Genomic DNA, 12,231 nt, shown 5'->3' on the forward strand with positions numbered 1-12,231 from the left:
GCCGAAGGTTAACCCTATCCAGGACAAGACGAACTTTTCTAATATTTAGTGTCCCTGATCTTTTCTGAATGAAACCGGCCTGTCCTGGGGAAATCAGTTGGGGAAGAATTATAGCTAGACAATTTGCCATAATCTTTGACATTATCTTCATATCTAGGTTGATAAGTGATATGGGCCTGTACGAACCAGGATCCTTCGGGTCCTTCCCCTGTTTAGGGATCAATTTTATATATGCCCGGTTATTATTTTGGAAAGACGCATTACCGTCTAATATGCTATTATACAGTCATGGACAAAAGTTTTGAGAATGACACCAAAATTATATTTTCACATGATCTGTTGCCCTCTGGTTTTTAATTGTGTTTGTCTGATGTTTACATCACATACAGAAATATAATTGCAATCATATTATGAGTACCAAAAGTTATATTGACAGTTAGAATGAGTTAATGCAGCAAGTCAATATTTGCAGTGTTGACCCTTCTTCTTCAGGACCTCTGCAATTATCCCTGGCATGCTCTCAATCAACTTCTGGACCAAATCCTGACTGATAGCTGTCCATTCTTGCATAAGCAATGCTTGCATTTTGCCAGAATTTGTTGTTTTTTGTTTGTCCACCCCTCTCTGGGATTAAGATCTGGGGAGTTTCCAGGCCATGGACCCAAAATCTCTATGTTTTTTTCCATGAGCCATTTAGTGATCACCTTTGCTTTATGGCAAGGTGCTCCATCATGCTGGAAAAGGCATTCTTGGGCGCCAAACTGCTCTTGGACAGTTGGGAGAAGCTGCTCTTGGAGGACATTCTGGTACCATTCTTTTTTCATGGCTGTGTTTTTAGGCAAGACTGTGAGTGAGCCGATTCCCTTGGCTGAGAAGCAGTTGGCATGAGACAAGAGTGGTGGTAGCGCTCACCTCTTCTTCTCCTAATAAGCTGTTTTCCAGATGTCCCAAACAATTGAAAAGGGGATTCATCTGAGAAAATGACTTTACCCCAGTCCTCAGCAGTCCACTCCCTGTACCTTTTGCAGAATATCAGTCGGTCCCTGATGTTTTTTCTGGAGAGAAGTGGCTTCTTTGCTGCCCTCCTTGAAACCAGGCCTTGCTCAATGAGTCTCCGCCTCACAGTGCGTGCAGAAGCACTCACACCAGCCTGCTGCCATTGCTGAGCTACCTCGGCACTGCTGGTAGTCCGATCCCGCAGCTGAAACAGTTTAAAGATACGGTCCTGGCGTTTGCTGGTCCTTCTTGGGCGCCCAGGAGCCTTTTTGGCAACAATGGAAGCTCTCTCCTTGAAGTTCTTGATGATGCGATAGATTGTTGAATGAGGTGCAATCTTTGTAGCTGCGATACTCTTCCCTGTTAGGCCATTTTTGTGCAGAGCAATGATGGCTGCACGTGTTTCTTTAGAGATAACCATGGTTAACTGAAGAGAAACAATGATACCAAGCACCAGCCTCCTTTTAAAGTGTCCAGTGGTGTCATTCTTACTTAATCATGACTGATTGATCACCAGCCCTGTTCTCATCAACACCCACACCTGTGTTAATGGAACAATCACTAAAACAATGTTAGCTGCTCCTTTTAAGGCAGGAATGCAATGATGTTGAAATGTGTTTTGGGGGTTAAAGTTCATTTTCTTAGCCAATATTGACTTTGCAAGTAATTGCTGTTAAGCTGTTCACTCTTTATGACATTCTGGAGTATATGCAAATTGCCATTAGAAAAACTTAAGCAGTAGACTTTGTAAAAACTAATATTTGTAGCATTCTCAAAACTTTTGGCCATGACTGTACAGCTCTAGTAATGTAGGTAAGATCTCTTCCTTTACTGTTTTATAGAATTCTCCCGTAAATCCGTCAGGGCCAGGGGCTTTATAATTGTGCATGGAGTTGATTGTCCCCAATATTTCTTCCCCCGTAATTTTGGCATTCAGAAAAGTGCGATGCTCTTCTGTGAGTCGAGGTAGTGTCACTTTAGATAAAAGATTATTATCGGTAAATTTGTCTCGCTTTTCCGACGAATAAAGGTTTCTATAATACGTGCCTAAAGTCTCAATTATTGTCTTAGGGTTTTTGTGTATCTCCTCCTTTTGATTTTTTTATTTGCATGGGTCCCTGAGTTATAATCCTATTTTTCGCTAAATTGGCCATTATTTTCCCTGCTTTATTTCCAAAGCGATGTAATGTAGCTTCTTGCATTGACCTAGCCATTTGTTCCCGTTTTTCCGCCCACCCATTAAAAGCCTTTTGGGCTATTACCCATCTGTCTCTATGGTCCCTATCAGGATGCTTTTGAAAAGAAGTATATGCTTCCCTCAATTTATGGGAGGTTTCAGTAAATTTAAGTTGAGCCTTTTTCTTCAAATAGAAAACATGTGCTATCGTTCTGCCCCGTAATACTGCCTTCGCCGTGTCCCATAATAACATAGGTGTGTCTTTATGCTGATCATTATGTACCATAAACTCTGTCCACCATTCCTTTAATTTGAAGGAAAAATCTTCGTTATCTTTAAGGAAGGAAGGATATCTCCACAGATAGTCCGTTCCTCTGGGATAGATAATTGCTAGGTCTAACACCATCGGGACATGGTCAGAAATCACCAAACCTTGGATAGTAGCTGAGTGGAGCGCACGTACCAGGTTCCCTGAAATAAGAAAGTAGTCAATGCGAGACCAGGAACTATTAGCATTCCCTATCCTGAGGGTGCAATAGTCTCCACGCATCCCATAAGGCCGTGACACTTAACAGAGGACGCATAACTTTATCATGGCCGCGTGGTACATTTGGGGGGCCTTTGGCGTTTCTCTTATCCTCTAGCACAGATACCACCGAGTTGAAATCCCCCCAATTAGTAGATTAAAATGGGAATGTTCTAAAATTTTGGCCTCAAGTCATTGAAAAAATGATTTGTTGTTTTCGTTCGGGGCATAAATATTAAAGATTTTATAAATTCCTCCAGGGATCTCCACTGAGACATCTGAACCCTACCTTCTGTGTCCGCATGTTTCCAGGATTTGATGTTGTAATCTCCTACTGACTAATGTAATAACCCCTGCTTTCCTTTTAACTGAAGATGACCCGTAGACTCCTCCAACCCACAATTTCCCCATCCTCTGCATGTCTGAACCTTCCAGATGAGTCTCCTGAAGGAGCGCAATGTCCGGTTTGAGGCGATTAAGGTGGCGTAATATCTCAATTCTGTTTTGGGGGGAACGTAACCCCTTAACATTCCAGGTGACTATTCTCATAAAGCACACGTAATAAATGGAAATCCTGCCTTTCGTTTACCATGTTTTTGCTGCCCTCCCTTGCCAAAAAAAAATTCAACCAATTAGACAATTGAACATAGTGCTCACTTGCAATAACGAGAGTAGTAATAATAATAACTCTGTGTAAAATCTTCGCTACTTCACTTGAATCCAAAACCCCCAAACATTTCAAACATCTCCCTCCCCTCCCCCTCCAACTATACCATAATACTCAGACTTCACTTTTTTCTGATCATTTTCCAAGCTCAGTCACCCTTATACTTGTATAGCATTTAACCAATATAAAGGAGTGTCCCACCTACAAAGAGAGAGAGAGAGAGAAAAAAAAAAAAGGGGTTCTCTTTCCTTTCCTCCTCCTCAGATTTCTTGAATTTTTTCCACAGCGGCTTCTCCAACCTAAATCAAAGAACACCACCTTGAATTTTACACATCCGACATTTGTCTCAGGTTCCCTTAAGTTCCTTGTTTTGTTGTCTCCGGTCTTTCGGAGAAGCTGTAGCGAGCTTCACAGAGCTCCCTTTGGTCACTCTCTGGTCCGGTGAGTCATTGCGCCCTTGTCCTGGAGAATTCCTGAGGTCACGAGGACTGCTGATCCGCTCAATAAAGGCCTCTGCCTCCTTTGGGCTTGAGAAAGAATTGTAGGATCCATCCTGATGTCTGATAATCAACGTTGACGGGTACTTTAACTGGAAGCGTATATTTCTCTTAAATAAGGCTGAGCATATGTATGAGAATGCCCTCCGCTGCCGTGTGACCTCCGCAGAAAAATCCTCGAAGAGCAAGAGGCGCGAGCCTTTCACCTCCAAGGGATGTTTCAATTTCTTGTACGCCTGTAATATTTCCTGTTTATCGGAGAAGTCCAAATATTTCATTGTGACTTGTCTTGGGCGTCTGTTATTTTCACTCTCATCACCTCTCCTTGGTGGACCAATGCGATGCACCCTTTCCACTTTTCTACTTCCTGCTACTCCCAGGGTTGTAGGAATAGTTGATTCACACAATGTACGTAGCTCACCAACCGGGTATGTTTCAGGGAGGCCGACAATGCCCAAATTGCTCCTCCTGGAGCGGTTCTCCATATCGTTCACACGGTCCCTCAGGATCAAACTGTTTTTAGTGTCAGTCTTGGCCAATTCTAATGCTTGCCACAGTCATATAGTCGGGATCTTTTATTCAAGTTATCTATTTCAAATATGTTAACTTAAAGGGGTTCTCCAGTTATAAACAGTTACTACAAATTTTCATATACTAGGTCAGTGAAAACTGGTAATTGTTACAAGGGGGCTCCCAAATTTCATGTGGGAATATAGCAATGTTCATACATGCATACAGTCTGTAGTACTCTCAAATGTAGAAAAGTACAAACCTTTAGTCAGTGAACAAATCTGTAACACACATGTACTGCCACAAAGAGAATGTAGGACTGCCCTTCTGATTGCTAAAAAAAACAACTTGATAATCATTTTTATTTTTATATATATATATATATATATATATATATATATATATATATATATATATATATGTATATATATATATATATATATATTAGTTCTCCTGATTAGCTATGTCACTTACCTAATGTGCAGTGCATTGCAGCTTAGGTATCCATGGTTGAGACAACGAACAACTGTTGCTATAGGAGTTGTCATAACCATGGATACCTAAGCTGCATTGCATTGCACATGAGGAAAGTGACATAGCTAATAAGGAAAACTATACTACATTTTTAATTGGAGGTATTTCCTAATATTATTCTTATTACACCTACATTAGAGCTCGTCAAACTCGCAAAAAAACGGGACCGGCAGGTCCCTGATAAATTTTTAAAAAACCCCGGATCCTCTCCGAAATCTGGTTCCCATATAAGTCTATGGGGACCAGAATTCGGAGATTAAAAACGTTGGTGGAAGGGATAGGGGGGCAGGAGCGCGCGGTGTACTCACTGAGGCTGTGTCTTGGTGGCAAGCTGCTTCCGGTTCATGCACTTTCTTCCAGAGCCGACAATTTAACTCTCATCTGCTTTGCCCCCCCACCGGCGCGTGTAATTGGTTGCAGTTAGACACACGCCCACCCTGAGTGTCAGCGTGTCAACTGACTGTAACCAGTCACAGGTGCCAGAACGGCCGGTGGGCAGGGAAAGCAGTGCAAGGGTCTGCGGGTCAGTATGGTGGGACAAAAATAAATGAATAATTAAAACAATTGGTGCAGGGTCCCCATATTCTGATGCCAGCACAGATAAAGCCCATGGCTGCAGCCCCCATCTGTTGGGCTTTATCTGTCCTGTGTATCAAAATAAGCCCAAAGTCACACGTATGAGTCTGGCATGACATCACCCTGCACAGCCTGCCGCTCTAAGTATATGAGCGTGCAGGTACATAGAAACACATGTGGCTGACCCGCTCATGTCAGAAAAGTATGCGGCTGTGCCAGGTGATGTGATGCGAGACTCATGCGAGTCTGGCATGACATCACATGGCACGGCCTGCGCTCTAAGTGTGACTCCGGCCTAAAAGAAACAGCATGCAGATTTTTTAATTTAATTTAAATAAATAATTAAAAAAAAAAATGTGCGGTCGCCCCCCCTACCCCCAATTTTGATACCCAGCTAAGATAAAGCCAGCTGGGGGTTGCTATTCTCAGCCCGCAGCCTCCCTTATTGCCACATCAATTAGATGTGACAATCCCGGTGCTTTACCGGCTCTTCACATTGCCCAGGTCTGGTGGTAATTGGATAATAGCAGGGGTTAATAACAGCACACAGCTGCTTCTAAACTCTAGGTTAGTGATGGCACAGGCGTCTATGAGGTACCTGTATCAAAACCTGTAAATGAAAGTAGATAAGCACAAACACAGAGAAAAAATCCTTTATTTGGAATAAAATACAAAAACCATCCGCTTTCACCACTTTATTAACCCCCTAAGCACCCCTCCAGGTCCGGGGTAATCCAGACGGGGCCCCACACCGCTTCCAGCTCTGCTACATCTCACAGCAAGCTACCATAGAACATGACCGCCGGCTGTGAGTGCAGACAATGACTGAGCCGCGATGAGCAATCACTGCAGGCAGACACTGTCACAGGCTGGCGGCACGTCTGACTGCAACCAATCACAGACGACAGGACGGCCGGTGGACAGGGAAAGCTGTGTGTATGCGATGAGCCTATTGCGCAGTACAGGAAGTGATTGGGCGACCCGGAAGCAGTTTGCCGCCATGACACTGAGTTTTCGTAAGTATGAAACGCTCGCTTAATTCTTGATTTCTTTATTTTTCCTTTAATTTCCTCAGTGCCGAATCCGGATCATACACCCAGAATCCCGGGCCCAGGTCCAGCACCCGGGCATCTTTGAAACCGTGCGGATCCGGACTTTTACAGACCGGGTCTGCTCAGCCCTAATTGTGATGAGATCTTGGAGATGGAGTTAACTTGCACATGTACATTATCACCAATAGCAATATATAATGATACATTAAGATATCAAAAAGGTTATAGAACTTTTTTTAGTCAAATTTCCTTTGTTTATATACGTTGTGTTTTTGTAAGCCAAAAAATTTTAAGAAAAACATTCTTGTAAAAAAAAAAAAAAAAAGCGTTGCGGGACTGGAGCGGTGCGGAGAAAAGTTGAAGATACCAGCGGGTAACTATAATAGGATGAGGGACCATAGATTAAAGCAACTCGTTAAAAAAAACAAAACCGCTGGCTTGGTTGTTTAACACATTCCTATGTTAAATATTTGCATATTTGATTTTGGACTTGTTGGTTGACTACTCTGATCGTCGTGCCTCAGTTGGTTGGTATGTATAGGTACTATGGCTGATATAATGATCTCATTAAACTTTTTTGTTTTATGAAGGTCATCTTTATTAGCTGTAATACACAACATGTCAGATAATTTATGTTGTTTTGTGAATTAATACCAATGAAATTTTGGTGGCCAGTAGCTTTTGTGGAACTACATTACACTGATGAGCAAAAGCACCATCCACTTCAGCTTCAAATGTGAGACTACCTTCTTTTTGTAGACAATCATCTTGGCTATCTCATAGATAAATTTAACTTGCAACTATATAGCATATGATTAGTTATGCAGACTCTTGTCATGTCACTGCATTGTTACTGTAAATGCAAACAGTTGCACACTGAAAAAGCCAAAAATGTACTAGGGAAAATATGGCACTGCATTACTGCAAAAGAGAGCTATTTAGTTTATGTATTGGCCAATGCATGTAAGCCCGGAAACCAAACGGCAAGGTATATCTCTGTAATCCGGGAACCTAACTTACATTTTTGGCTTTTTCAGTGTGCAACTGTTTGCATTTATAGTTACTATGTTTTTTCAGTTAGCACCTGTTCACATTTGTTGCATGTGCGGGTCAGTTTTTTGATACTTCTAGTGAGTTTCTTTCTGACTGGACACTCCGCCCTAAGACCTGGCTGTTCATAACCATTAAAGCAGGAGCCTAGCTGCCCATACATGGAGGTTTGCAGTCCAAATAGTGGCATTTTTCCCAGATACGGATGTTTTTAACCTAGATAGTGGCATTTAAGTTAGGTTCCCGGATTACAAAGATATACCTTGCCGTTTGGTTTCCGGGCTTACATGCATTGGCCAATACATAAACTAAATATCTCTCTTTTGCAGTAATGCAGTGCCCTATTTTCCCTAGTACATTTTTGGATTTTTCAGTGTGCAACTGTTTGCATTTATAGTTACTATGTTTTTTCAGTTAGCACTTGTTCACATTTGTTGGATGTGCGGGTCAGTTTTTTGATACTGCATTGTTACTGTTCTGCTACTGGTGGTGGAAAAATCTTTTTCTCCCTGTATACTACAAATTACAACCTGTTCTCACAGTCCCCAATAGCTCAGTGTTATAAGGTTGATTCCCAAGTGAACGGTCAATGGATCAAATCAAGGAGCAGCCATTGAAAAAAATTCCCAAGAAAAAAGAAACTGCATCGTCCAGCTCATTGATAGTAGTGTATCGGCCAAGAAAATTGCCAAACTGTATAATGTGAGTGCTATGACAGCTGGAAAAATACAAATAAAGAACGTCCGTCCATTCAAAAGCCAGTACAGGCAAAATATCGGAGTCAACAAGTCGGCTCATCACAATGTCTACCAGTTCTGGAGCGACAAATACAGCAGTGGAGGTAGCTAGTGTGCTTCATAATAGTGAGATTACAGACGTCCATGCAAGCACAGTGTGACGCACATTACACAATTCTGGGATAGTGGCCCGAAAAAAGATGAAGAAGCCTCGATTCAATATTGTCATCAGAATCATCGGATCAAGTTTGCCAAAAAGTTTGAAAAGTGAACAGTAGAAGATTGTAAAGAAGTGATTTGGATGAGACAAAAGTCAATAGACTAGGCTCTGATGGGTGCAAATGGGTCTGGAAGAAACAAGGGAACAAGGGGCTAACAGATAAGTTGAAAGAACTGTCAAGTTCGGTGGAGGAAGCCTGATGATATAGGGTTGTTTCGATGGTGTTCTCAATGCTGAGCTATATGTGAGTATCCTACAAGACGTGTTACTTCGTACACTTGAGTACTTTGAGTATGAAAAGGACGACATAGTGCTCCAACAGAACATCGACCTGTAGCATTCGTCAAAATTAGCAAAGGTATGGTTCAATGAAGTAGGGGTTCTGGATTGGCCCCCACAGTCCTCAGACCTCAACCCAATCAAACACTTGTGGGTAGAGTTGAAGAAATAGCTGTATACATACCCAAGCGCTTCGACCAGTATGCCCCAACTTTGGGAACATGTTGAAAAAATATGGGATCAGATTTTGGTTTAGACTTGCTTGAATCTGATCGAGAGCATACCCAGAAGGATTCAAGTAGTGTTGAAAGCCGAAGGTGGGGTTTACAAAATAGGAGCAAAACAGTAACAATGCAGTGACATGACAAGATTCTTCATAACTAATCATATGCTAAATAGTTGGAAGATAGTTGGAAGTCAAATTTATGTATGAGAAAGACAAGATGATTGTCTATAAAATCAAGGTAGTCTCATGTGCAAAGCTGTAGTGGATGGTGAGATATGGAACCTGAAAATCAAAAGTTCCCAGTATGTGCTATTGTCTAGGAAAAAAACTACTAGTTGGGAGAAAAGCAAATGCTCATTCCCCTCTCCAATTATGGATGCATTTTCTAGGTATGAGAGAGATAATTAAATATGTAGTATTGAATTCTCTTACAAGTGGTCTTTTTTAGCATTCTGATTTCAGTACGTCCCGTTTGCTTTCTTTGTATTATCATGGCCTGCTAAGGCTAAATTGTATTAATAGACTTAGTTAAGGAACTTGTTTCTGGCTCTTGATTCCTATTTTGTTTTAATTGCAGGTGAGGAAGAAGAGAATGAAGATTTGTCCACGTTAAAAGGTAAATTTTATTCAGTGGAATATGGAATTATCTTGAAGACAGTAAGCACTTCCAATGTGTGTTGAAAAAGTGGGTCTGGGTCTACACTTGGAAGCCTAAAGGTCCAGTCACACTAAACAACTTACCAGCGATCCCAACAACGATAGGGATCGCTGGTAAGTTGCTAGGAGGTTGCTGGTGAGATGTCACACTGCGACGCTCCAGCGATCCCACCAGCAACCTGACCTGGCAGGGATCGCTGGAGCGTCGCTACACGAGTTGCTGGTGAGCTCACCAGCAACCAGTGACCAGCCCCCAGCGCCGCGTGGAAGATGCTGCGCTTGGTAACTAAGGTAAATATCGGGTAACCAACCCGATATTTACCTTGGTTACCAGCGCACGCAGCTACACGTGCAGAGAGCAGGGAGCAGCGCACACTGAGCGCTGGCTCCCTGCTCTCCTAGTTACAGCACACATCGGGTTAATTACCCGATGTGTACTGCAGCTAAATGTGCACAGAGCAGGGAGCAGCGCACACTGCTTAGCGCTGGCTCCCTGCTCTCCTAGCTACAGCACACATCGGGTTAATTAACCCGATGTGTCCTGCAGCTACATGTGCACAGAGCAGGAGCCGGCACTGACAGTGAGAGCGGCGGAGGCTGGTAACAAAGGTAAATATCGGGTAACCAAGGACAGGGCTTCTTGGTTACCCGATGTTTACTGTGGTTACCAGCCTCCGCAGAAGCTGGCTCCTGCTGCCTGCATTTAGTTGTTGCTGTCTCGCTGTCACACACAGCGATCTGTGCTTCACAGCGGGACAGCAACAACTAAAAAATGGCCCAGGACATTCAGCAACAACCAACGACCTCACAGCAGGGGCCAAGTTGTTGCTGGATGTCACACACAGCGACATCACTAGAAACATCGCTGCTACGTCACAAAAGTTGTTCGTTAGCAGCGATGTTGCTAGCGATGTTGCTTAGTGTGACGGGGCCTTTATTCAGACATAAGACAGTGTACAAATATTAGCTCTTCCTATTCAATTTAACATTACACTGTCGAAGTGCAACCATTTGCATGTATAATTATAAACAATTGTAATGCTTTAGTTATATTATAATTGTTTTCTGTTCTACTTTATTAATAATATCTACTCAAACCTAAAAAACAAATTGTGCCTCTCTCTACTTTTAACATTGAAAAACTTAGAATTCAAAATTAAATGGAAATAATTAATGCTCATTCTGCAGCAGTGTAAGATAAAAGCCTGTATCCTAAGATCCTAACTTGTCAGATCCCTAAAGGAATGTCCCATTACCAATTTAGTAATCCTCAATCACTCAAACTTACAAAAAGAAGACGCTACTCAGTTCATGCTAAAAATATATGGATTTTTTGATCATACTTCAGGCTGACCCATTTATGATTTCCTTTCTTCTGCTGATGTTGCCTCTTTTCCATGACACATACTGGCTTCTGGCCTGTTAAGTATATACAGTAGATCAGGGGTGTCATACTCATTTTCACCACGGGCCACTTCAGCATGGCCTTCAAAGGACCTCTTGTACTTTAAAGATCTCCATGCAACATGGTACGAGCATGGACTGCAATGAACAAACTGGCCAGGAGCTTTATGAGAGCTCTCCCTGGATAGTAGGGCAATACAAGAGCTGTCCCTGGGTTGTAGGGCTGTAGGAGAGCTGTCCCTGGGTAGAAAAGCTATAAAAAAGCTGTCTCTGGGTAGTAGGGCTATACCATAGCTATCCCTGGGTACTAGGACTTTTCTGCAGCTGTCCTTGTGTAGTAGGACTATACGAGAGCTGTCCCTGGTAGTAGGGCTATCAAGAGCTGTCCCAGGTTAGAAAGGCTATACGACAGCTGTCCTTGGGTAGTAGGGCTTTAAGAGAGTTGTTCATGGGTAGTAGGGCTATAAGAGAGTTGTCCCTGGGTAGTATTAAAGAAGTTGTCCAGTTACCAAAACTGATTTTTTTTTTTCTGATAAATCTTGCTAATATGTGCCCCTCAACACATCTATTATGTTTTTTCAGCAAAATTACCTTTCATTGTGCACTAGCAGCACATGCTCATTGCTGGCTCCAGCTCTGATGGGGTTAATCTCTCCTCTGACTTCCTGTGTTCAGTTCCTACAAGTCCCAGAATTCTTTGTGGCTCTAGGGCGGTGTCTGGCTTATCTAACACACCCATTGTGTCTAATACACCCACTCTGCTCCCACCCAAACCCTCCTCCCTGCCTCTTCCCAGTGGATGTGCACTGAGATCAATTACACAGAGACAGCAGCACCTTTACACAGCCAGGGGAAGAAAGTGTGTGCGCGCGTATATACAGTGTGTGTGTGTGAATATACAGTGTGTGTGTGTATATACAGTGTGTGTGTGTTTATACAGTGTGTGTGCGTATATATACAGTGTGTGAGTGTGTATGTGTGTGTGTGTATATACAGTGTGTGTGTATATACAGTGTGTGTGCGTATATATACAGTGTGTGAGTGTGTATGTGTGTGTGTGTATATACAGTGTGTGTGTGTATATACAGTGTGTGTGTGAATATACAGTGTGTGTGTGTATATA

The 12,231-nt window shown here is 42.5% G+C and overlaps 1 protein-coding gene across 4 annotated transcripts in view; it reads left to right on the forward strand.

Annotated features, from left to right (window-relative positions):
• The window catches only part of SKAP1 (src kinase associated phosphoprotein 1), a 962,073-nt gene that overhangs the window by 801,986 nt on the left and 147,856 nt on the right, over positions 1-12,231 (forward strand). For all 4 annotated transcript variants that reach the window (XM_075350053.1, XM_075350056.1, XM_075350054.1 and 1 more), the window contains exon 10: positions 9,625-9,663. In XM_075350053.1, the coding sequence (XP_075206168.1) occupies positions 9,625-9,663 (39 nt within the window). The remainder of the gene's footprint in view (positions 1-9,624; positions 9,664-12,231) is intronic.

This window comes from Anomaloglossus baeobatrachus, chromosome 5 (genome assembly GCF_048569485.1).
Source record: "Anomaloglossus baeobatrachus isolate aAnoBae1 chromosome 5, aAnoBae1.hap1, whole genome shotgun sequence".
In the NCBI taxonomy this organism is placed as follows: Eukaryota; Metazoa; Chordata; class Amphibia; order Anura; family Aromobatidae; genus Anomaloglossus; species Anomaloglossus baeobatrachus.